At 37.8% G+C, this 27,881-nt stretch overlaps 2 protein-coding genes across 2 annotated transcripts; both read left to right on the top strand.

Moving 5' to 3' along the window:
- The first annotated feature begins 456 nt into the window (after positions 1 to 456).
- Positions 457 to 9,659, top strand: LOC139710236 (G-protein coupled receptor GRL101-like). Its single transcript, XM_071622166.1, has 9 exons — positions 457 to 524; positions 1,055 to 1,126; positions 3,646 to 3,717; positions 4,156 to 4,227; positions 4,785 to 4,856; positions 5,617 to 5,688; positions 6,913 to 6,984; positions 7,678 to 7,749; positions 8,564 to 9,659. Exons 1-9 carry the CDS (start codon positions 457 to 459, stop codon positions 9,657 to 9,659), a joined length of 1,668 nt encoding a protein of 555 aa, XP_071478267.1.
- A 4,498-nt stretch (positions 9,660 to 14,157) lies between these two features.
- Positions 14,158 to 27,679, top strand: LOC139710234 (divergent protein kinase domain 2A-like; the record flags this gene model as incomplete). Its single annotated transcript, XM_071622165.1, has 6 exons — positions 14,158 to 14,233; positions 16,804 to 17,012; positions 20,099 to 20,593; positions 24,776 to 24,916; positions 26,414 to 26,573; positions 27,533 to 27,679. Coding segments are annotated over exons 2-6 (1,105 nt in total), but the record flags the coding sequence as incomplete, so codon positions are not given.
- Positions 27,680 to 27,881: the final 202 nt, after the last annotated feature.

Raw genomic sequence — 27,881 nt, 5'->3', positions numbered from 1 at the left:
TTACGATTTTTGATCTCCAGGGCAATTGTACTTTTTTTTTCGAGCCTAGCTGATTTAAGAAGTATCTAGCGTGAACCATTATTATCATCTGATGTACAGTACCCTCCTTTCTTCGTGTGTGCATAATAATTTCTTTATAATTATAAATTGTTTACATGGTCCAACATAACTCTGCTGTTACTTTCGAAGTCCCCCCTCCCCCCCAAAAAAAAATAATAATAAAAAACAGAACCAAACAAACCTACATGTAGATTGAGGCTCTGTTTTTCGGTCCAATTAATGAGTTGATCATACATTATAATTATAACTATAATTATAATTATACCAACACATAGATTACAAGGCCTATGATTTCAATTTAAGTATTTCAAATCACTTCATGTTCATATATTGACGAAAAAGACTCCCACCTCCCCCCCCCCTCTCTCTCTCTTTGCACATTCTTATTTCAGAATCATGGCATTCAATACCATTACCGATTTGGAAAATTTCGCGTTCAGCAATATGACGTCACTGAGAACGCTGTAAGTAAAGTTTCATTGAGCAGGACAGGGCAGGTTGTTATGAACATGAACCATTCTGCACACAAAGATTTGAAAGATTCAACTTTGGTGTGCCATCGTGTTTTTGTATGCCATATTTATATATATATATATATATATATATATGTATATATATATATATATATATATATAGTTATATATGTATATATATAAGATTTTGACACTATGCTATACTATCATTTTGACGTATTTAAATGATGTATATTTTTTTTAGCATGATATGTTTTCTACATTTATATATTTTTTGATAAAATGAATAAACAAAATAAATGAAATACAATTCTTTTCTCTTTCTCTCCCTTTCATGACATCATTTTTACAACAGATGTTACTGTCCCATATTAAGATATTTATGTGGACATGTGTTTGTGTTTTTGTGTCCGTGTGTTACGACGTTTGTGCTTGTTGATATACGAAGAATCTGAATCCACAATACATATTATCTTCTGACTTGAGGTAACTCAATCATATTTCACTCATTGAATCTGTAGGGATTTATCTCACAACCAAATCGGCAATATACACCGCAACTCGTTCGCAGGACTCGGGCAGTTAATCAACTTGTGAGTATCAGGGGAAATCATTGGGAAGAGATTCCATGCGACTCTTAATACCTGTGGCAATGCAAGGGTACCAAATTTGGAGTAATGTTTTAAAGGGTTTTGGAATCATCATAATATTAGTCACGTTTTCAACAAAAATAAGGAGACAAATGCTTCTTACTACTTCTTGGTATAGTACATGTACTTCTATTTGCTGACATGAAAGCTTTAAAAACTTTCACAGGCAAAGATTGCACTAAAAGTGAAAGGCTGTGAAATACGGATTATGTCATTTTATTGTAAGTGGATGATGCTCCGATGCATGCGGTTCCCAATCTCATTAAGTGAGATGCATCCTTTTGTATATCCGAGCGTCCAACAGTCATAATTGGGATGAAAGAACCTATTACCAACAAGCATGGTTCATTTTGATTTCTATCGTCACATAACTGTGGACGCAGATCCAATCAAATGAAATTCAGGTATTTAACCTATTTCTGTGTTCCTGTTTCGAGAACACCGACTGGACCAATGTCTGGGTTTGAATCTGGTTTCGTTGTGTTATATCATGTGACACGAATTATTGTGGACACACATCTCATAACTGCTTCCTTGCTGCTATTTGATTTCACTGTAAAATGCAAACGTAGATAATTGTAGACAATCTTTCATTTAAACGGAGAAATTTTACTCACTTTATTTATTTATCTATTTATTTATGTATTTGTTTATTTAATTGGTGGGCTAGAGTTGTGTTGAATGTCATTTCAAATGGTACACACAAACCAGTACATATACTAAACCTGCTAACCCGTGTCTTGTAAAAAAAGAAAAAAGAAAAAGAGAAAAGAACCACCTTTGATCTGATCTGCTTTTCAAATCAACTCAAAGATGTATGTGAGAATGGAATTTATCAAAATCTTTGCATTTCGTCGTTTACATCCCTCTCTTTTTTCAGAGACCTGTCCAATAACAGAATTCATGGTCTCAATGAGGAAACTCTTTTGCATCTTACTTCGCTTCAGTATTTGTGAGTATTGCCTTACCTCATTAGTATAAATGACACAAGTAAATAGCCATTACATGATCATTAAACTTACCTTTAATACATAATGTAGAATCAAACAAATCGAAAGCTAGACACTTCTTATGACCAATAACCTTATTTACTGTTTGTCGGAAACATGAGAAATGTTTGCAGTTTCAGTGTTCTATTTATGTCTGCTTTAAAAAAAAATAATGTATAGTCAACGCATGGCAGCCATTATTGTTCTTCTTTTGATAATTAGCTCATACACAGAGCTATATTTCACTCTCAGTAAACTTTTGCAGCGTTAGTAGCACGATCTTTCCTAATTGAGAGTCAATGAATCATTAGCAGCCTTTTAGAAGTGGCTGAAAGTAGAAAATAGCATAGATTGCATTCGTTAAGTTGAACCTTCTTGCCTCCTATCAAAACGGGAAAAGACAAACACCAGCTGATGACAATGATGTAAAAAGGTTTTTTTCTGTTTGTTTTATCAAGAAACCAGGCAGAACATGAATAATGTACAAGCTGTCGTCTTGTATGGGATAGAGGCACCCATGGATTACATTCAATTAACGTAATTATTTTCTCTCCTCTCAATCACAGGACATTATCTAACAACAATATCAGCTACGTGCAGGAGAACGCTTTTAAAGGACTTACACAATTACAGGAACTGTGAGTTCTTTGGCACATGCATCTCAATTTCTTAGATTTGTGTAAGAAGCGTGACGACGTGGCAGTATCAGATTACAAAGATCAATATTTCGATAATCAAGCCTGCTTATTAAAGTTTATAATTCTTCTCGTAATTTTTATCATGAATATAATGACAAAGCCCCCTCAAATTGTAAAACTTGTACATTTTCGTAGTAGCAACTGAACAATTATGGTATATTCTTTGCTTCAGTATTTTGCTTTTAATTCTTTTAACGTTTTCAAAACTAATGAACTTTTGACGATAAATTTCTTTTCAAGATTCTCTTCTTGAATAGACCAATTCTCGACAAAATATTCAATAACCTGATATAGACCATGATTGCGTTCTTCTTCTTCTTAATGATAATAATAACAATAATAGTGGCTACTTGTATAGCGCACAGGTCCACCTTTCAGTGCTCGTCATGGCGCTTCAAAAATGAAAAGATCGATAATGTACATGCATATACATGTTCAAACATGTCAACAAAGAAGAAAATTGATTAAAAGTACATCCCTTTTAATAGAGTATAGTCGTACTGAGCGCAGTGAAGTTCACGGTCGTGGAAACACATGTAGTGAAGAATGCAGTGTAAACACACACACACACACACACACATACACACACACACAAAGTGCATAATAAAGAAGACAAATATCTTGATATCTTATGTCTGTATTTAAGATGAATAAATTGATATTATTGAAGAAAAGAAGCTCTCTACGTACAGCTGTACTGTGAATTTTGTTACTTTGTGGTACGCTTATTGTGATGCTTAAAATTGCTTGTAATCATCTTCTCTTCTTCCTGCAGGCATTTGGGTTTTAACTCCATAAAAGTCATAGAACGGTCTACGTTTCAAGATTTGAGCAATCTAAAATGGCTGTAAGTGTCTCTTCATGCCTTTCTCTATGGTATGGCCTTCCATAAAGTTTGTGTAACTTCGTTTATTTGTACTTTGACTGGATATAATTTCCGCATTCGTGTTTTACTTAGGAAACAGGGGCCTTGGTATTAAGATCTAAGAGTCGTGTAATTTACCTCAATTCACGCAAACTGACTTCGGAACAACAACAACAACAACAACAACAACAACAACAACAACAACAAAAACATTCATTTCTGCAGTGTCGAGGCGATTCAGGCGACTCCGAACTGAGGTCACGGCGCCACTGCACGCCCTCGTGACTCTGTAGAAAGGAATTCTTTACGCTGTAGTAACGATGAATTATTGCTAAATGGCAGTGTTGTATTTGAATGAGAATAAATAAGGCTTATACAGCACAATGCAATCATTAGAATGAACTTTTTTTTTTTTGCTAGTGACCTGGATTCCAATCAGCTCACAACTTTGACATCCGGGACATTCGAAGAACTGACGAGTCTCACCGATCTGTAAGTGCCACGAAGTATTACGTTTATCAGCCAGTCAGCATTGCCCATCTGAAAAAAAGGGGGCCAGCTTTGCCCTCATATTCTTGTGCAGTAGATTGATCAACTGTCTTACAATTTTCTTTTGAAGATTAATTAATGTCGCCGTTATAGAGCAAACCGGTCAAGGGACTGGAGGAATTCAAATACAAAATATTAATGTTGAAATATTTGATGACCCGAACACTCGTAGATGTTGTTAAAATCTAGAGATCATATCATTACAGCTACGGCCACATAAGTGGTCTTAGCTCTAATGTAATGATCTCTAGATGATTATAATTATCATGTAGAGTCTCTTCAGCACAATTTCGTGGTGAATAATAGAAATGCAGACAGTATAAGAAAAGTTATATTTCCAATGCAATCAAAGCATTGTAAATGATGACTGTTCATCCCAACAAAATGAGAGTCAATTTCAAACAAGAAGGCAATGTGCACTATGTAGACTTGTAAGACGTGGTATTCTTTGCTTCAGATTAAATTGAATAAGGTATGTTTATGTTTCTCTTCACTGATAGGATCCTACGGAGAAATAGAATTAGTCATATTGAGGTTGGAGCCATGAGAGGTCTAGGCAGAGTCACCGGAATGTAAGTAATTGTAGAAAGTATAATCAATCTTAGTTGTCTATTCTATGCCCCTTCCTGCGTGCAACATTGTGCAACAATCGCAATGGTGTATGAAGCAGTTTAATGGGATACAATGACAAGATTTGAAAAGGGTAAATGAATAAGTACAACTTCAAAATAAAAGTATAAGGTGTTTCGTCAACATTGTGAGATATACCTGTTGAGGTTCGAACACCAGCCCAATGAATGGGAAAATATCAAACTCAACGATTTATCAATCTGACGAGTACTATGTTCACTGAGTAAAAAATAAAGGTTCTGTGTTTTTCTGTTTGTTTGTGTTTATATATTATTGTATTATACTCCATCATGAATGTAATGTATACTTGAGATTGATTTCAATTGATTTTATGTCATGTAAATGTTATTATAATCTTTACATATAACTTAACTTTTGATTTAGGTGTCACTTTACATTGTCATGGATGGATGTTGCAAATGCAACACTGTATAATTTGTGTGTCAACTTATTGAATGAAATGAAATGAAATCATTTTGTCACTCATGCTGTTATGATCTGCTTAATAGCGTGTCTGGTGTATCACGATTATAGCATGCTTTATCTGAAATATACACATTGGGCTTATTCCTTTAGAAACATTGACACTGACGCTTTGTCAAATAAGTAGAAAGAAATGTATTTCTCTTTTGAAGTGTGTTGGTATTTGTAGGCTTAGTCTGACCTATCTAATCGATGTATCATGTTATTTATTTGTTTCAGATCCCTTACCAACAACTCCATCCAGGAACTACGGAAGGGGATGCTAGATGGCTTGTCGTCTGTATCCTGGATGTGAGATCGTCGTGTTTCTCATTTCTTTGGTTTAAAGTTTTTCTGTCCCTTTTCCAACATGCCCAAACCTGAAGATTAGATTCCTTTAATAAGCTGGTATATTGTAGATGTTGATAATTCAGACCATTCCTCAGAATGATAAAACCGGAACTTCTTTACGATGGGGGGAGGTTGTATAAATTTCCAACAAATTTATTCGGACCCCGAAAACAAAATCCAACCGTTATTTTCGGGACAAAAGGGGAGCGATGAACCTATATATTTTCTCAGAGTGTAAAAAAGTAATCTAAAAGTACTTCAAAGAACTATGCATATAGCTACGAACAGGTGTTAGGAGAGTATTAGCCATGAAATCTATCTCAAACCCATATTATCTAAAAACCAACTCAGCATGAAGTGTAGGTAGGAAGAGAAATCAAGGTATTGCTGAATGCAACGCGATGTCAGTTATTGTCCTCAAAAAGTGACTTTGTCAGCCATGTCAACTGATTAGTTTAGAGCGTCATGAAACACACACACACACACACACACACACACACACACACACGAATGGGTGTCCGACATTGTTTGATGTTTATTTCAAACAACGTGGATTTTTTTTTTCAGCCTAAATACCTAAAGCAGGGCTCGACACTAACGGTGGCCCGGTGGCCCGGGGCCACCAAAATTCAAAGTCGGGCCACCAAATTTCAAAAAAGGGCGAATTTGGTGGCCCGCCTAAGGCCACCAAAATTTTTTGAAAAGTACGTCAATTAATTCGTAACTTTTTGCGCCGGAAATTAGCAGTTATATTTGTTTAAAGGATGGATGAAAAGGACTGAATGAGTGCCTGAGAGTGAGTGTTGCGAGTTTGTTGAGGTTTATTTATGAGTAGATGTATGTCCGACTTCCAATTCTTACTATGACTGGATAAAACTTAGATATTTGACTCATTAAAAAAAAAAAAAGGACTTTTAATGTTTTTTATTGTTTTTTTTCGGGGCCACCAAATTTTCTCTCGGGCCACCAAAAATTTGAAATTGAGGATTTCGGTGGCCCCATCGGGCCACCAAACAAAAAAGTTAGTGTCGAGCCCTGCCTAAAGATATACCATAACAATGCCGATACGGTTCATGTAAAAAACCTAATAAAAGATGAGTTCCTAACTTCTCTGGACAATGTATGAAGAATATTGTCCTGATTGTAATTCATAATGCGTTATCCTTTGTTTGTTTATGCCTTCAGGTCACTGAGACGCAACCCCTTGTCGTATATCGAACCTGGAACCTTTGACAATACACCAGAAATTACGTACCTGTAAGTGAGTTTGTGAAACCGTTGGTCTGTGTTGCTGGTTTCTGCATGCGTGTCGATCGGGGCGGTCTTCATCCGATGAGGGTTGAAATGGCGGGTCGTTTGTACACTTTTAGTCTAGAACGGCTCTTACGATCGTTGGGCGGAGAGGGGAAAACAGGCACAAGTGTGAATTCACTGATGTGGTAACAATGATATTCTGATAGTGTTTGCCAGGACAGCCATTGCAGTCTTAGCACTACTCTACCAGTGGGCATTTTTTGTGTGTCATTATACCCAACTATCATTGTCAGATACCCATTCATACACCAAGTTCATGGGCGGGGGTGGGCGTGAACGTTTTCGTGACGTAATCCACGGGATTAGACATCAGAACCGGCAGATATCGTTTTGTTTGTGATGGTGCTCACTGAACTAAGGAGAATGTTTTAAGTTGAATTTCAATAATGTTATGGATACCCTCCATACAGCCACACCACGGAGACGGATGGTATGAGATGAGTCGGGCTAAGTTCCAGCTGTCTATACGCAACTCTTTCTTTTTTTTTTTTGGTCATATCATGCACAAACATTTTCTTCTATGTCTAGACGTCATGTCATTTCTCTGACATAGTTTATAATCAAAGTTTCCATTTGTGTATGTACAAGCATTGTAATGGGTGTGTTTTTTTTCTCTTTCTCCCTCGCCTCCTGAAGGGGACTCTTACAGACTGAACTTGATAACCTACATCCCGACATGTTTCGCGGCTTAACCAAACTTGAAAGATTGTAAGTAATCTCAGTTGTAAATCACATTGCCGTTATACTTGTGAGTGTTACTAGTAGTTGATCAGAAATCGTAAGTACACGACGAAGAGGGGGGTAGTACCTATTATGTAGAATGTACGCTATCCACTTGTATCTTCTCTGAATCACTGTCTATGTGTGGGTTGCCAAATTACCAACATTCACGTACAGTTATGTGGGCAACAGCATGTGGTGTAAGTCGTCAAAAGTACTCGTATGTGGATGTAAGAGGTTAGGTGACCAGAGAATAGAGAATGATGGTATATATAGTCGATGGCTGCAAACTTAGCTCATAAGCAAAACTAATAATAATAGATAGTAGCAGAGAGCTCTGAAAGGAAGAGTGAAAAGGTGAGAAGCGAAAGAGCTATGATGTAGTTACGTGATAATTAGGTGGGAAGAAAAGGGTACAATACATGACTGCAGTCTTGTTACAAAATTGGTTCCGATCATAATTGATGTTGTGAATGAGATGGATGGGTGGGGAATATTCTATTACAGGTTCTGAAGGAATAACTGAAAAAAGAGAGTAAATTAAGATCCCTCAATATATCAGGTGGTCATCCTGCGTAATCATCCTTCCTCAAGAGTTCACTCTGTTACTGGCTAGCGTATACTTGTTCTGTTCTTAACTACTTTTGAAGCAGAAAAATGTTCCTACTTTATACTCTCCTCTTACCTATCTCTTTAAGTCTTCCTTTGCATATTGAGGTATCAGCGATTTATTTCACAAACATGGCGTGACGCACTGTCAATCGTAAACACACGTATATTGTCCATCCTTATTTCACTGTAGGTCGACCGATGACAACCGGCTTTGCTGTCTCTTCATGTCTTACAACATCACCTGCACTGAAGGAACGGTTACATCGCTTGACTCCTGCCATAGACTGATGCCCAACCAGGTCCTGCGGATATTCATGTGGATTCTGGGATTCAGCGCCCTCATTGGCAACTCTATGGTCTTGGTGATTAGGTGGCGTGGTAGACACGAGAGGAGGAATCGGGAGCAGTCGTTCTTCATCACCAATCTTGCCGTAGCGGACTGGCTCATGGGCGTCTTTATGATACTAATCGCGTCAGCCGACATTTACTTCGGACCCTACTATTATCTTCGCGCACCGCAGTGGCGCTCGTCTCCTCTCTGCGCATTTGCGGGATTCCTCGCCGTCTGGTCCAGCGAGAGTTCCGTCTTCTTTCTCGCCGTCATCACTCTCGATCGTTTCGTCTGCGTCCTCTTTCCGTTCAGTCGCTTCAAGTTTCACTCCTCTTCCGCCAGGATTTCGGCCGCAATCACGTGGCTGTCAACTGCCATCCTGAGCATGACGCCCTTGATTGTTGGCATATTTGTGCCGAACTTCTACGGTCTGTCCGACGTCTGCATTGGTTTGCCGCTGAGTACCGAGTCGACTGCAGAGAGGATCTATGTTTGGTCCCACGCAACCGGGTCTGGGTCTTTCGTGACGTCGGGCATGGGAAGCGTGCAACCTGCCTGGATCTACTCTATTGCGTTGTTTCTGGGAGTAAACCTCATCCTTTTCCTCTTCATCTTGGTGTGTTACGTGATCATATTCATCAAGGTCAAAAGGTCTGCGAAGGCCATAGAGGGCGCTCGTCACACACATGAATCCTCTCGAGACCAAGAGGCCAAAATGGCTGCCAAGATGGCCGTCATCGTCGGGACGGACTTTTGCTGCTGGATGCCGGTAATCATCATGGGGATCCTAAGCCAGACCGGACTAGTCGAGTTACCTGTCGCCCTCTACGCCTGGTGCGCAGTCTTCATTCTGCCCATAAACGCATCGCTGAATCCGTACCTTTATACTATCGTCACCTACATAGGGAAACAAACAACGTCGAATTCGGATCAAACAATAAGTACCAAAATGTGATAGAGACCATCCTACTTTACCTCCCGACACATACAAATATCCCTCACAATAATCATAAAACAAGGCTCTCCCAGAGTAATGCTTCCCCTCCTTTAATCCCCTTGGTTCTAAAATTCTCGCGAGAAAAGTACTCTATGATGGCGCATCCTGGGATTTAATTTCCAATTCATTTGAAGTATGAAACTTCAAGTTCAATATGAGACGATCTTGACTGATAGTATATTGCCTTTGTGGGTATATTGAGTGTACATTAAAGTAATGCATTATACAATTATGATAAACTTAACCTTACCTTGGATCACCGGATCACCAAAGAATTATTGTCTGGAATTAACTGACTTTGTTTTCAAATCGATATTTGAAAACATGTTGGCTTGGATGGTAACATAGTCATCAATTTGAGCAAAATCTCCAGAAAACGTTTCATTTTGCAAACGAGTTAAGTAAACGCGGTACCATGGTGGAAACACGGTAAACACGGAGAATAATTATGAAATCACTACGATGTATGTATACGTAGCCCCCATATTGTGATACCCATAAATAATGCATGGTAAATAGAGGGAATTTGAAGAATTTCTAGAATATTATTGATTCTTTCGGCACCCTCTCGGGGTGTACTATGTACAAACATGAAATATGAATAACGGCAAAACAGACTTGTGGGCACAATTCATGTAGATTATACATAATGGCAGAAAGATATAAAAGATGAGAGTTCAAACATGAGTAAAAGGAAAAGAGAGAGAAAGAGAGAAAAAAAGTGTCTGCGCGCGCCATTCACTAGGCCACAATGTTGGGCATGCACACACTCTATTTTCTTATTTTGGTGGAATTCTATCTTGGCTGTTACTTTTGTGTCATTGCTGCATTAGCTTGACTGCATACAAATTTGTAATTAAAATAATATCTTTATAATGATGCAGTTGTTAGTTAGATTTCCAAGTGTTGCTAACTAACTTTAACTGAAGATATGACAATGCGTTTATATCGTGAGCAAACGTCAATTCAAGCCAAATCCTTGCTCTGCTCATTCCATGCATTAGCCTCGCCCTATGTTTACTATTCTGCACAACTTTATTTATTACAATTTTACCACGATCTACGGGTTTATAGCATGCTTTACATTGTAGTTGCAATTACACCTTGATATTGTGATGTTTGCAGTATCTTGGAAGTATCGCTGCTTTTTTTGTGTAATGTGTACAAGTCGTCACTGAAGGATGTCGCATTGGGTAACGTTGGTTATTTTTAGTAAAAACATAAACAAGACCTGATGTTTTAAGCTTTGAATTGAGTTTTGCTATACCTTTCTTTGGATATTTTGTGCAACATGTGCAAGACGTCATAATTAAAGCACAAAACGTATGCACATTGTATTGTATAAATATTTCATGATTATAGGAAATAAAAAGTTTCTGATACTGGATATGAATACTGATTGAAATTATTGTATTGGAATTATGATCATATACCTTGAAGTCAATAAAAAAAAAATTGGGTTGGAAATTTAAACTATGATCAATCACATTATATAGTTTCATAATAATTACCAACCCCAACTTTTAATCATTTCAAGACATTCGTCAACATCTAGACATAAGAGTTCTTGCTGCAAAGGTGGGTTGTGCGAATAGTTTTTGAATATGCTGCCTTACGCTTAGATGATTATCTTTCGCAATCAAGGAGTATAACCAGTTGATAACAAAATATTGCAGCCCTATCAAAATGTGAACAATTTGAACGTTGAATATAACTGCATGTATTTTGTTATACGTTCATGAAGCATATTTGACTGATGTAACTTAACACTTACGTTAACGTAAATGAGGGTTTCTGTGATTCTTTGTGTGGTTGTACATTGTATCTGTGAGTGTATGCCTCTGTCAGAAAAAGCTAAGCAGGTTTAAAATCAAACTACGGCAACGGTATATTAATGTGTCTTATGACATCATTTTGTTAACATCAGATTTGGATGATCACGACATCTTCGAATCACCTTGTGGTCATTTAGGTAGAAGCTATAATTCTTGAATTATCTGCCGACCAATTATGATCTTTATAACTTTTTAATGAATTATGAAGCATATCTTCATGGGCTTGGCGTGAGGTCAGACTATGCATAGTTGTTAAGTAAAAAAAAAAAAAAAAAGCCGATAAAAATTCACTAACTGTTGCTGTTCTTTTGTTTTAATGTCATGACCAATTTCAACAATTGGCCGAAATTCTGTGTGTGTGACTATACATGGTATTCTGTTATCAAAACCAATCAGAATATGGAATAGTTAATTCCACTTTAGTTTAATTGCAATATCCATGATTAATGAATTCATCCATTTTAAGGACTACTTATGAATTATATAATGCTTAATTTTTCAGAACTCTTTGAAAGTGTAGTAGATTTTTTAAAGAGGCAACTTTGTCAGTTCCTGAACAGACGAGTGATTATGACGAGTTTGATGGAACACATATCACGATACTTAATACTACAGAGTGTCTCTGCAGTAAAGTGGTGTCACTAATATTAAACCGCTAACGCTGCAACTCTGGTGGATTTGTGTGCTTCGATTATTTGAGTGCTTTTCAGGTATTCAATTTTTGATAATTTGCCACGGAGTGTTTGTGATGCAATGACTGATGTGAACATGTTCTCATGACATGGGGATACTTGTTAAGCATAGAAATGAATATTTGCTAATTGTTTTTGTTTGCATTGTAACATAATCAAGCACAGTTAGGATATAACTTCTTGCGGCATAGATGATGATCATGAATAAGATATAAATTTTAAAAAAAAATCCTTTTAGAACACAAGAATAATACATCGAAAACAAAGTGATCGCTTGTGATAAAGATGAAAATCAATTATTTACCGATGATGATATCTATGCTAATGATAATATCTTAGTATATCACATGGTTTTAATCAAAATATTCTCAACTGAATGGTTCTCAAAATTCTAATGCTTAGGCCTGTCTATCATAAATGCATTATCATTTCCCGGTTCAAGTTATATATATATATATATATATATATATATATATATGCATACTGTTCGTCATATCATCATCATCATCATACATCATAATTTTTATCAGAATTCAAACCCATACTGGCAGTGCACTCTCTCCATAATAACCCAACCTGTATCGTAAATTATGATCAATATACTCACGTAGCCCGACCAGACGCCGTGCGACGAGGCTGTGTATACAAGTGTAGGCACTACTCGGGTTGCATTATTTCATAATATGCCGAGTCCTTACGGATCGAGCATTCATTTATTCATTCATTCATTTATTTTATTTTGTCACGGTATCGAGTATGCATCCATGCCATAAAATGCAATCAATATCACGTTCATTATTAATAGGCCTATACCTTTAGATATTTTATGCACTGTTAGTCGATCGGTACAGACACGTGATGGATGGATGGGCCCACATTTTGCTCAATCGATTGTTGTAGCAGGGTTCGAACCTGGTATATCCTTCAATGAAGTCAGCATTTCATTTGACCACAACACCTCAGTTTTGTCAGTCAGGAAGATATCTTCCTTCAAGCAACATAGGAAGATATCTTTTGTTTAGGAGCTGATCATGGTTGATGTGCTAGGGAATGCGTCTTTTCTTCTTCTTCTTCTTCTTCTTCTTCTTCTTTTCTCTGCCTCCTTCCTTTCTTTCTTTCTTTCTTTTTTTTTTTTGCATGCCATTCTATTCACAATTGACACGGCCTGAGTCATTTTCAACGCACATCATCAAAGCTCCAACGTGGATCAGTCAGCAAGGTTTTCTCCAATCAGCGCATGGGGGTATGTATGGGTTACTTATTAACTTGCCTCGCATTTATATTTCCCTCGTAATAATGTGTATAGTTGGAAAATAATCTTGACTGGTGTCTGGTACATAGGCCTACATTTTACAATGAATGGCACACTTTAACCCGAGCGGCAGTGAACGGATCGAAAAGAAAGAGAGAGAGAAAAGTAAACATTAGTCATTCAAACAAGTGCAAACGCGCGTTAAAACTATAATTCTGTATAAGCCGTTATTTTCGCGAGGGTTTAATTTTCGTGAATTTCGCGAATCACATTTGGACCGCGAATTGAACAACACTCGAAAATATCACCATGCGCTAAGGTAATAGAGCACCCATGAAGACCTTGTGTCATCTCGCGAAAACAACATCTCGCGAAAATTTCCGTGACCTCCTCATTCGCGAAAATATCTGTACCCGAAAATAACAGTGTAGTACAACCATTAGCGAGTACAACCGTGAACTCACCCCCACTCCCCCCCCCCCCCCCCCCCCCCCCCCCCCCCCATCACTCAACCGAGCGAACGAACGAGCATCTACGAACAAGATGATACGGTAACGTTAGAAGGTAAGATCACAGGGAAGCAAATTTCACGAGTAGAACCTTCGAGATTATATCAGTTAAGGGACACCTAGTTCGATGAAATTCATCCTGCTAGATATCTGCTGATACACAACATGAACGAGAGGGATATCAAGGCTGGAATGAACCTGTAATTTTGCAACAGCTATCTCAGTCCCGTACGTGTTATTCTGTGTGAGTGAAGAATTTCGAGTCTAGTGTAGAGCCTGCCTAGCCTAGTTCTACGACTACGTATTGTCTAACGTTACAAATTTCACTAATTCCCAGTTTCTCACCAGACAATTGAAATGGAAAACAGCTTCCCAGAGCGTCTGAGTAAATCATCAACAGCGGCCTACATTGTCTTTGCTAGCTTTGTTCTTCTAGGTGTTGGGACGTAAGCTCCTTACGAGTCCTTGTTCTGCCGTGCCATGCGATGCCTCATGACATGTCATAATCATGCATTCATGGATCATGCGTCTGATTTGTTGTTGGGGTTTGTTGATGACTGATATGCCACTACACCAATACTGCCCTGGCACTGCCATTAGTACTGATGCCACTAGATCTGGCTGGGCCTCGGGCACTTGAGTCAGTCCATGAGCACATGAGCAAGATTTTTTTCTCATGAATGTAAAAGTCATCATGACTGTATTTCATGACAATCGGATTCGTGGATTACAGCCACACCAAAGTCAAAGGAGTAGAATCTAAAGTTGCTGTGTGTGCACTTTGTGTACATTGTCATTGTTGAAGTTGTTGAAATTGTTAGAATTATGGTTTGAAAGCAGCAACATTAAGTCTTAGTAGAACACGTCAGTGAAAGTTAAAAGAGTCTACAAATTATTAAGTTTCAGTGCCGTTGTTGCTGGATAAGGAAACCACTAGTGAACACTTTGTGATGTCATTATGGACAATTATTTTTTATAATGAAATATAAAGATAATTCAACACATTTTCACTTTTCTAGCAGTATGAAAGGCACTTGACTTATCTCTTTCAGAAAATGGGTTACCTATTAAACATATGCCATTATAAACAAGAGGATGAAATATATGCAGTTTCAAAGGAAACCTCATGTAGGGTTCTAGACTCTATTCCATTTATTTTGTGGAATCCTCCTTCTACACATAATTTGTTTTATATTGTTGTCCAAAGTGATGACATTAGTGTTGCAGTCTCCTTATCCAGTGATGCCTGCACCAAAACCAAAAAAATATTTAAAAAGTCATAACTTATGAAACTATTAATTGCCAAATTTTCCTCAAGCTTTCATTGCCAATATGTTCTACTAATATTGGTTTTAGTCAATCCACACCCATTTGGACTTACGTTTCCTTTAATTTGCCATACCACTTCACTTCACACTACCCTATCCTTGTTAGCTTATAAATGCAGGGGTGCACACACGGGACATGAACATTTGGCAAGTAGTATGGTGCAGGGACATAGAGAAGTCGTACCATGCTGTATAGTATCATTAGGTAATTGAAGGGATGAAGCACTGTTAGAGTGAAAATCAGAAAAAAAAACTTTGCCAGGGCCCAGTAGTATAATAAGTAGCAGTGGGAAAATCAGAAAAACTTTGCTAGCTTCTGAGTAGTGTAATAGGTAGCAGATGGTCAGAGTTTCTGTGTTTAAAGGAACGACCCTGCATCACAAAACGCACAGAAGGTCGCCAGACAAGAAATTTTAGTTAAGAGCATAATCTAAAAGAGCAGACTTTAAGCTTTAAAATGATGTATAACTCACATCAAATGGACTCTCCTAACCTATCTAAATTTTGGAAAGAAAACACACACTCGGGAAAAGTGTGAACTGAGAAAAGAGGCTCTGAAGTGCAGTGTCTATTCAAGCGCTACATCTTTACCAAGCCGCACTGGCTGTGCGATGAATGGGACAAAAAACAGGAAGTAAACCACCAGAGTAACGACAATGAAGGGATTATCAAATTAAACTGAAATTGAAAATGCCTTATGAACACATTCTGTTCATTATTGATGCTAACTTTCAAAGCAGTAGCTTCATCCTTTCAAAAGTTATTAGAGTTGAAAGTGAAGTGTGTGTACAAGGTTTTTAAGAAATGAAAAAGGCACTCTAAAAACACACCTAATCACACTGTTCTACCAAAGATGTTTGAGATAAACTGCTAAAAAACACACTTTCCTGTCCGTTTTATAATCCCAAATCCCAAATAATGTAGAAGAAGACTTGCTCTTTCAGAAAAAATTAAAAAGTCAAGATCGGGTAGGTTGACCCATTTCACCTATCTTCAGTCCTCACACAAAATCAGTGTGTGCGACTTTTTGTTGGTTTTGTGGTGCACGATCACATATAATACAAATGAATGTTGACTTGTGTTGATTTTTGATACCTTCAACATCACTCATGTGGTTTTTCCACCATTTTCCTTTAGATTACTCAGATACACATTGAGAATTACTTGCATGTTTCCGTGTCACTATTAATATGATTATCAAAAAATAGTGCAGGGAAACATGCAAGGAAACTTGATGTAGTGGAAGATGCATTCCATTGTCTTTTATTGACGGTATTATTAGTACTTTAGCAGTGATTGACAGATGATGTCACCGCAGAAATTGTTTTGGAAGGTTTTTGTGTGTGTATCCAAGTAATCTGAAGGAAAATAGTAGAAATCATAAAACGTATGGTGCATGTTTAGATATTCTTTTCTTTCTTAGGTGAGGGATATCTTGGAATAAGCTAATTATGTTTTCAGCCATTTTTGATTGTCATTTCTGCAGGCACTATCAACACCTTATTGACACAGAGCCAATGTTACCTGGTCTGGATGGGCAGTGCCATGGCAACAATGCGGCGATACATGCATCAGTTTGGAAACCGCTGCTGCGCCACGACTGGACAGCAGTTGTGCTGGCTGGCATTTTTAGCAACAGCGTGCCTCTTTGTCTACTACCACCTCTACCAGCAATTTACCGTCAACCATCTCCAGGTGTGATGGCCAGTTGTATTTCTGACTCACAATCTCACACCTCCAAACCATTCTGAATTTGGTGGAACAAATCTGAATTTTGACTATTCCCAGCTCTTTTTTCAATAGGAGTTTCCTATTTTTCTTGATAATTATACTACACACTCTGCTCTTTCTTTCCTACTTTTGAGCAAAATCATCCCTATTTTTTCACTCAGAAAGGTTGGGAGGTCTGCAATCTCAAATATTGTATTCATCTAGTGTAGATGGAAAAATGTAACATCAGCTTTCGTTAACAAACTGTCGTTACGTCGGCTGAAAGGATATTAATAGAATAGAGTAAAGAGATTCGATTTTCCTGTATTTTTTACAATCTTTCATTTATCATGTCATGGTGGGGGGGGGGGGGTGGGAATATGGCCCATTCTCAGTAAAAGCGTTCAAATACGGAATTTTGGTGTTGCCGACATTCCATGACAGTTTGCGGTTCCCTGAAACCTATTAGATACTATTTAAATGTTTATGATATATCACGAGGACTTTATTTGTTAAAGATAAACACGATCAAATGCGGTTGTCTGCCTTTTTGTATAAAATTTTGCTGTTAAACTTCGTTAAGACCCCCAAAACGCAGTGTCGCCGGCTATTTCAGAATTATATTTTATTGCTCCTCTCCGTCCACAAACACACTTTCCAAATATACTTTTCATGGACGATGAGCATATCATATGTGCTAATCACAATACTCAAAAAGTTCAAAAATTTTTATTGACTCCTTTTTTATAGCCTTTTGAAACCTGTCGCCAAGTTCACCGTCAGATACGTTACCAGTTTCTTTAGTGTTACAGCATTGCGAAAATAACAAGACTATGCAATGACCCTGTGTATATGAAACCCTGAGGATATACTTCATACATTGCAAGTACTTAGATTTTTTTGTGCAACAGCTCTTTATTAAGAATACGGTACAATGTTTTAAATATCGGTTTTCTACACTTTTATTTGGACATATACGTTACATACTTTTCACGCCACCCACTGCGACAGATATTGCAATGTCAGACAAATTGTATATTATACATTACTCCTCGGAATGACGCATCGATTCAACATTAAAGTTTAGTACAAGTGAGAAATATTTGGTAGATATCGCTCTCACAATAATATGATCGACCATAAACGTTACCACAGATACGTTACCCCAGATACGTGACCGAATTTTGCTCATTGGTCTTGTGCTTTCTGGGGATCAAATCTGGTCAAAATTCATCCCTACACATTACATGCTTCGTTTTGTTGGAGCTCAGGATTGTATTCTAAACACCAAAAGGACAGAGAGGTGAAAAAGAGCAACACTTCCACATGATTTTTCTTTCTGCGTCAGTGTCTCACAACTTAATGCCAAGTTTTCCGACAGATACGTTACCACATAATCAAAATGCTGAAAAGAAATTGTAAATGTTTTTACAAACAAATCGTTATGTGCTCATAAACTCCAAAGTTCTATTCTATAAAACCCAGCCACTTTCATATTCTATGCAACAACTTTGAACATTTATTTTACAAGATGAAGCTAAGATTCAGCATATCAGTTTTTTGCTTTTCAGATTTAGCAGATACGTTACGTATAATTCAGGGCACCCACAGTGACAAATAATGTTATGTAAAACAAAGTGTTCATAAAACAATTCTGCATAGAATGACGCTTCCATAAAAAATTAAAGTTATGTTCTAATGAAGAATATTCAGTAGAAATTGCTCTGTAACTTCACCGACAGATTCATTTACGGTACGCCAGATACGTTACCAAACTTTGAAAGAGTAAAAAGTAGTTTATGAAACGCTTCCGAGAAAAGTTTCAGTGTTCTGTTGCATATTTATTCTAGTGTTTTTCAACATATGAAGAACTACTCAAAATTCATTGATAAGTTGAACAATTATTTATTCATTTTCATTAAAAGGGATGAGCCAAATACGTTACCATAGGTCAAACAACTGTTTAGCATATCGAGTTCATAAAGACTGTACCTACTTCCTTCTAAGTGCCTGCAAAAATATATTTTTAAAACCTTGTTTGCATTATCCATCAAAACTTAATGAATATTTATAGTCAGATGGATAAATACATTCAGACGTAAGATGAGAATATTCTGTGAATGAAGAACTCAGCTTTCACATCTAGGGCTCTTTTCCACTACATTTCATAGTTTAAATATTACGTATAATGTTTAAAATGGTTAATTTGGGCTTACATCATTCATTTTTACATCAATTCATGAGGTAAATAATTAAACAGGTGATATTTATTAATTCATACACAGCTAAAATTATTACTTATATTTTACCAGATACGTTACCAAAGGTGATTCAATGTTTTTCAATAGTTATTTCCCCAGGAAAGCAATTCATATAATTGTTTCCTGTGGAAATTCCAGATCGGATCGTTCCCTTTGCATGATTTGTGGGATTCGAAACTTTATTTGTAAGCGAAATTTGCTAAAAGCACAAAGTGAATCCTAAGGTTATATTTCATTTCAGCAAAAAACATATTTTAACCTACCACACAGAAATTATTTCTACCAATTAGCAAGGGATGACAACATCTTTACCTCTTGAAAAACCCCAATATCTTTAGGGGGGACAGATATCTTTTCCTGAACAGAAATTGGATCAAAACAATAAATTTAATTCAAAGTTAGGAGTCCATTGCAACATGTAAATTTGCGGTAACGTATCTGATTGGTGATCAAAAATCATATATGATGCTCTATTTCAATTCATTTTTACTCAATGAATGGCCATCATTTAGAATGTTCCACTTTTTGTTTCGTATTTGACCGGTTTTGAAGTTACCGAAAACACATCTTTGAATGTATTACTTTGTGGTTGATTTTTCGGTTTTACTCACAGGGAATTGAACACTTAATCTGAGAATGGCCCATATGCCCATGCAATGAACTGTAATTTCCTTTTTTTAAGTAGTGCTAGCGAAAGTGCAGTGGATAATTGGCTACAGTAACACTACTAATGGACAAGTAAGAGCACAATTTGAAGATATTCATTTCATGAAATCTCTTTTTGATACTTTCATTCCTGTGCCCCTTCAGAATGAATATTTTACAGAAGCTGACAAGTGTCCCGCATGTTTCGGAACAAGCCTGTGTGATCGTTTCAGTCGTGGAGAGTATCGCTTCCACTCCTACTCCTCCGTTCGTCTCCTGGACTACGTCAATGTCAAAAACGTCTACTTTGCCACATTCTTGGACCGCAAGCCGGTGGTTCTGAAGAAGCTGGGCCACAACGACGAGCACCGCCAGCTCGACAGGGACCTGTGCACGCATGATAAGGGGCAGCCGGGGGAGAGATGCGACGTCGCGCAGCAGGTGTACCAGTCCAAGCTCTCGGACATCAGCTACCGGGAGAGCCTGCTGGAGACGGATGTGATGGGTCTGTCCGACCTGGTGCGCTGCCCGTCTCGGCGGCTGCTGGACCGCATCTGGGATCGGTATGGGGAGCGGCAGATGGATGGCAAGCTGGGCAGGGACAACAAACTGATGCTGGCCACCACACTTGCCTTCAACCCAGAGCCCATCATTTTCAAGGTGAAGGAACGAAGACTTGCATTTTAGAAGCCACCGAGTCTGTGACATGATTTTATATCTTGTTATCATTAATTTCAGTTTTTATTGTTCACATTTCATAAGGTAGTGTGAAAAATCCTCTTTCATTTTAGATTTAAAAAAAAAAAATGTTTTATTGTTTGTATTGGTTGCAGAATTTTCACAGGCATCTTAATCAGTAAATCTAAATCTGATACTTAAATTGGCAACTCATTTTAGAAGCTCAAAGTTCCTGCTCTTCTCTCAAAGTGGCTCATACTTGGGCAGTAACAAGGGGGTAGATTTCTTTCTGTGATTTTGTGCAAAATAATATAAAAATAAGAAATTTTTAGCGTGCATGAAACTTTCATGGATTTCACAAGAAGTCAAGATTCATAAAGGTAAAATGAACGGGAAAGTTTTTGTCCACACAATGCATTGAATACCAGTGGCAATTCACGACAGTGTCATGCAGCGTAAAAGGCCATCAGCTCCAATTTACAATGTTTTGTGCCATGAATACTGTATATGCTATATATTTCGCGGGGGTTTTATTTTCGCGAATTTCGCGAGTCGGGAGCTATTCGCGAATTTAACAACACGCAAAAATATTACCTTCCAAAATGAATCCCTCGCCTTGATGATACGAACATTTCAGTACTAGTATACCATGTCACAGCTTACCGAACAGACCATACTGGCTAAGCTTGTTTACGCACATCCACGTCTACTTACGAATACTGTAGAGAGCCAATCCATTATCGCAAGGGGACCACTCGTCAGAAATCTAGCGCGATGGACTTTAAAACCACTTCAAAAATGCTGAATTCTAACTTACCAGTTCGCAGAGTTTGGCAAGTCTTTTTCATGCAGTGTATAACTAGTATCATTCTTATTTGCTAGTAAGTTGAAAATTCACACTTTCTTTGCCACTTCATATTTTCTCTGGTCCCCCAATCGCGAATTTAACCACTCGCGAAAATGTGTGACAGCGGCAATTCGCGAAAATTTATGTACGCGAAAATTATAGCGTATACAGTAATTACTTCTGGCTAATCTGTCTCCAGTGAAGATATGTAGCAAAATTTAGAGGGTGCCAATTCAGGCCCGTAGCCAGGATTTTTCAAGGGGGGGTGCGGTCATTAAAAAAACGGACCTTCGGTACCAATACCAATGATGACACACACACACACACACACATACACACACACACACACACACACAATTATATATATTCTTTGGACGACCGAACTACAAAAGTTGTATAAGAATTTGCGCGCGAAGCGCGCCGCAAATTGTGAATTTTGACTGTTTTAATGACGTTTTAAAGTCTCGAGGAAATTTGTATTTTTGTCTGTTGCATGCAATCGCGTTACGGTATTTCATCTAGGAAATAGTAAAAACTCATTTTGCCAGGAAGTTGCAAAGTTTAATTGTGTTCGAGACTCTGCGCGCGTAGCGCGCCGCAAAATTGAGAATAGTGATTTTCCTGGTGATGTTTTAACTTTTATTTTTTCTATTGTATACCCGCGTTAGCAGGCCTGAAGCCAGGATTTTTAAAGGAAGGGGGGATTGCGTTAATTAACAAAACGGTCCTTTGATACTGTCCCGGGAGGGGTAGCGACAATTAAAAGGTGGACACCATGCTCATACATGGACTTTCAAAATGGCCCCTAAACGAGTAATGATCATATGATTTTTTCGGGCCTTAAAAACAAGTATTCTTTAAATGTTTCCTGCACCCTAAAGAAGTACTTCATCATGATTGAACAATATACCATTTTCCCAAATTTCGGCCTTTTTGATACCCTTTGATTATATACGCTCGTACATCACACTTTCCATCTAATCCGTGAGAAAAAACGACCCCTATTACGCGTTTTCTTTAGCGAGTATGGTCACGGTGTCCACCTTTCAGTTGGAGTTTTCCATCCCATTGGATGCTGTTTGGAAGATGAAACATTCACTTTACTATACAGTATATCAGCCGTTGGTATGCGAGTTTGTCAAAAACGAAAATAAATAAGACAATTTTTAAAACAAAATGAATTGTAAATGTGAACCATTTATATTTTGCCTCCTTGTGGTAGGATATTTCCAGCATTTCCGAACTTTCAAATAATCATTTTAGATTTAATAATATTAAAGGTAGTAGATCCGATTCGCAAACATCTCCAATATCAGTCAAATGTCATATTAACCATCATGCTAAGAAGGTTTTCTTTGTGAAATTTGGAGGTCAGTGAAATTCAAAAATTAAACATCCGTTAGCCATTGGAAGAAGTTGAGTGCAAATTCAGACCTCAGGCTTAGTGCTCAGATGTTTTCCTATTTGATTTGATCTGTCTTACTGTGCACACTAAGATACATACTGGAATGGTTATTTCTTATTTATTAAATTATAGTAGCATATTTGGTTACTAGCTGTCTCTAGGCATTTTCGAATTTGGGCTGCAAAGAGATCCACTACCTTTAAGTTAAAAGAGAGATAAGTAAATAATGATAAAATAAACAAACAAAAAAGAATGAGTTTCTTTTGTAATACTATCTGACAAACTTTTTACTTTACCATTTTACTTCATAGCTCAGCACTTTCCATTCTCTCTCATACCCTCTTACCCATTACATTTAAATGAAATACAATTAAAATGAGTTTGCGTGCCTGCATAATACTCTTTGGAAATTATAAGTGAGAATGTTCTTAGGTTTTGGCTCACTTTAAAATGAGAACCAATAGAACTGTCACAACATGAGAAAATGTATAAGTAATAATCAACAGTACATTTCCGAATTTGGCCTGCAAAGAAATCCACTACCTGTAAGTTAGAAAAGAGATTAGTAAATAATGATAAAATAAACAACAAAAAAGAATGAGTTTCTACCGCCGCATCCAGAACAGAGCCTGAAACGGTGCAGGCTCAAGAAATCGTTTGTACTAATACGTCTTGAAGTACTGTGTGATACTGTTGACTCAGACTTCTACAAAGCTGTAAGTGAGAATTTTAACCCAATCCGGCTCATTACCTGTGTTTTTTATGAAAAATATGAATAAAGAATGTACATTAAATAACGACCCGTCACAATGCAGTCTAACGCTCTCACAATGTTATCATACATAGGGTTTTTCCCTGACTGTTTTTACTCCGGAGCTCTTGCAATATTCAGGCTTTTGTAATACTATCTGACAAACTTTTTACTTTACCATTTTACTTCATAGCTCAGCATTCTCTCTCATACCCTCTTACCCATTACATTTAAATGAAATACAACTAAATTGAGTTTGCGTGCCTGCATAATACTCTTTGGAAATTATAAGTGAGAATGTTCTTAGGTTTTGGCTCACTTCAAAATGAGAACCAATCGAACTGTCACAACATGAGAAAATGTATAACTAATAGAGAACTGGAGTAAGACAGGCCTTTCATTTTGTTTTGTCTCTCCTGATCGTTCGTAAGAAATGCTACTTCATGACCACCTTTTCACAATTTGATTGGAGCATGCATTCATAATGGAAAATAGTTGACATAATAATCTATCCCCAGGCATTATCATGCCAACATGTACTTATATATAAATGTACTATATCTTTGTGAGACGTAGATATAAAATGTCTCAGGTTTTCGATTATAGTAATTTCGAGGAAATTTCTTTAATTTTTATCATATATGTAAACTTGAGGCTATTAGATTTTCATCCACTTACCTCTGTTCCTGTGAAAAAATGCAAGTGTCAACCTCAATGTCATCCACGAATCGCACGTACTCGGGCGGCCAGTGGAAAAAAAAAAAACACCGGTCACACGCGCCAAGGGCCATGGCATGCAGTGCCAATATAATAATAGCTCGCCCAAATTGATACATAACATTTGTGTTTGTGTGCATGGGGACGATCCGATGGTTCATACAACAAAAGGGTTTCGTACAATTATTTTTAACATTGTTAAACGTACTCTTCCACATTTACGTAGCATATAATGTGTCTTTATATTTATTTGGATTGTTATCTTGAGAATTGCCAAAAACCGTTATTATGAAAAAGTGGACCTTTCAGAATTTGGGGGGGTGCGTACGCACCCGACGCACCCCCCTGGCTACGGGCCTGCAATTCAAATATGATAAAATGATAATTCGTGCTTCAAAAGTACCCCGGGACTTGATAGTTTAAATACTCCTACCTCTCACACAGATCTTTCCCAATGGAGAGGGCTGGCCCTTCCCAGTCTACTTAGGGGCTTGTGGCAGGTTCACAGTCCAAGAGTACGGTGGACAAACACTCAGCCATTTCTACAGCTTCAAGTTTGGCACAAGAGCTGCCCTTGCTGTTCAGGTAAGCTCCTCCAGAAAATATTGTTGGTTGAGAATGTGAAGGGCAGTAAGTTGTCTCAAACAGTATGGGTTTTATGGCAACTTAACACCCTTCTCATGCTCACCCAACGAGTATGAGGACTTGGTGTGTTTTATTCTGTGCAGAAAAAAAAAAATCTTAACCAATTAACAATAGATATGTAAGTAGTTAAACTACTTATTTCTTCCCCTCAAACTTCATCATTTAAAGATGACATTGTGAAATATATATCTTGTATGCCATCATTTTTGGCCCCGATTACTGAAGTCGGGCTCTACTGAACACCAGAAAATAAGAGTACTGTTTGTTGTGCACTGACACCCAGGACCTTCGGGTAAATTTTGTGAACAGTAGGCCTACGCACTGGGCTTGTGAAAAGCAGATTAGTAAGTGAAACAAGCCCAATACGATCCAATTCTGCCTATTGCTCTTATGAACTCATTACCAATGGAAGATCAGGATGCTTGAATTTTTAACCATAATATGTTTCTCAATTTTATTGCATCATAAACGTGATTAGTTCATAACCATTCCAGTGATGAATGAAGAACAGACTTTAGAGGGCAGCACAGCAATTCTGTCTTGACAGGGCTCTGCAATTTCTCAATGATCTGTAACAAGGTAGGCCCATCTCTGAAGAAAAACAGAAAGGCATTAGCTTGGAACAGTCATACTGGGAAAACTTCAAAGAAGTAGAAGATTGTACAGAATATAGGATGCAGCTACATTTCACAGAAGAAAAATTAAGGATAGCTAGAATTTTACCTCGTCCTTGTTTGAATGTGGTCAATGTTTTCAATGAAATAACAGACAAAGTTCAAACTTCTGTGCTTCGTCCAATCACACACACAAAAAAGGATTACTCCACTTGTTTATTGTGTAGAATGTATTTGTCATTTTCTCAAACTGAATGACTTCAGAGCCTGTCACCATAAAATTATTCAATGCACAATAAGGTTTCTCATTAGCCCCAACCAGACTATGTGAAACTATGCATAGTTTACTGCTTTATAACTTCCAGAAGTTTGAGCATGTGATCACACTACTGACAGAACCATTATGTAGTTTGAGTGATGCAAAATTACCAAACTGGCAAACTCTATAGATTCAAAAAATTGCGTGCTCTCCTTGAATATAATAAATGCTAACACACAACAGTATGCAAGATAATTGGTAATGTTTTTAAACAATATGAAGCAGATCTAATCAAGGGACAAACTACTCAGAATTTTTAGCTGTGTATGTCCCCACTACACAAAATGGGGCTTAGTTTTGTGAGTAGGGAGAAACTTCCCAAATACAAGCGGGACACTTCTCTGGTAACTTCTCAACAAGTTTGCACTCAGTTTGCCCAAACTATGTGAAGCAAATTACTGCAGTAATGAAACTGCATAGTTTTGCATAGTGTGACCGTGGTTATTGTAGCAAACTGCTGTGCATTGATCATTTTTCCTGCGTCATCTTGACCCTACCTTACAGGCCCTGAACACTGCCACTGAGCTGTCCGAGAACAGAGAGGACTTTGCACTCTACCTCACCGACGTGTCCTCTGATAACTTTTCCGTCTCTAATAAGGGCGAACTTCTCATCATAGATGCCGAGAATATCATAGTTGTCGATAGGAGAAAAATACGCGAGGGTGAGTGAAGTATTCAGCTTGTATTTTGTTCCTGATTTTGTGGTGTATTGCCCTTTGTCATTTAATCTTATTCACCTCATTCAGTGCTAGAGTTTTTCATTGAGCATCCGTCTTGTAAAAACTTTATACTGGCTATGATTTCATTGACCTCACCCCCTTTACTACTTTTTATGTGCCCTGGCATCTAGCTTGGATGTCAAGACCTTTTCATCAGCATTCATTATGATAAATCCCTCTAAACCTGACCTAGCTGTAAAGTTAGCAAGTCCACTTGGGTATAACAATAGTTACGTTCAGACGACAAGCCTTAACCTCGAGGTTAAGCTTGTAGTTAGGGACCGTGTAGACGCACTCGTAGTTACAAACCTCGAGGTTAGCTCGATGTTAAGAGCCACGAGATATCTTATGGTTAGCGCTCTAACCACGAGCCGCGGGGGTCCCTCTCGTAGTTAAGCACCGTGTGGACACAAAAATCAATGCACTCAAAGGGGCAGGAGTTTAAGCTGGAGGTTTCCTAACCTCGAGGTTAAGCTTCGTCGTGGGGATGCACGTCGCAGTTAGGGGGCAAGAGCTTAATCTCGAGTTTTCCTAACCTCGAGGTTAGGGCTTGTCGTCTGAACGTAACTAATATGCCCTAGTCCAACAGGAAAGCCATGGTAACATGATAGGGATTAGGGGGATGAAGTGATCTCTGTTAAGTCAGCAGTTAGTTTAAAAACATCTGTTCCAATTGGGGAAGAAAGCACAGTAAGGATTACCCCTCTGGATCAGTTGTAGCTTTCAAGATAATTGTCATGTGTGAGGTGTTTGTGCAATATAGTAACTCACTCAGGGATGCAGCCAAACAGTAGGTGCATGTGGTATTTTCAGAAAAAAAAAATTATGCAAATGAAAAGGTAGCATTAACTATGAAGGAGTTGAAAACCATTTTCTGGTGATATGTGTGTATGTATTTACAGAGGCCAAGCCTGGTTGGGATGTACAGCATCAGTCAGAGCACACTGGATGCGGCAGCAGGAAAGAATGTCTCATATTCTCACACACGGATCTGTGCAATCATTACAGCAGTGACCACAACTACTATGCCATTTGCCAGGGGCTCTTTGGTAGATACACAATTTTTTCCCCCAGTACTCATTTTGTACCCCCATTGAAATTGTTGTTTTCTAAACCTCATGGTAGATCAATGTCCATTACGCAATGTCTGCGACTTATGGACATAAAAACATGAGCATGTCTAGCATCACTCACTGATCATTTATGCTGTTTGGTTCCCTTCATTAGTCACTGTGCTTAAGTTTGCCCAAC

This window comes from Diadema antillarum, unplaced genomic scaffold (genome assembly GCF_040938485.1).
Source record: "Diadema antillarum isolate AM-2024a unplaced genomic scaffold, OU_Dant_1.0 seq00001512_RagTag, whole genome shotgun sequence".
Lineage (NCBI taxonomy): Eukaryota > Metazoa > Echinodermata > Echinoidea > Diadematoida > Diadematidae > Diadema > Diadema antillarum.
The sequence above is the reverse complement of the archived record's forward strand: the minus strand, read 5'-3'. Positions and strand labels throughout refer to the sequence as shown.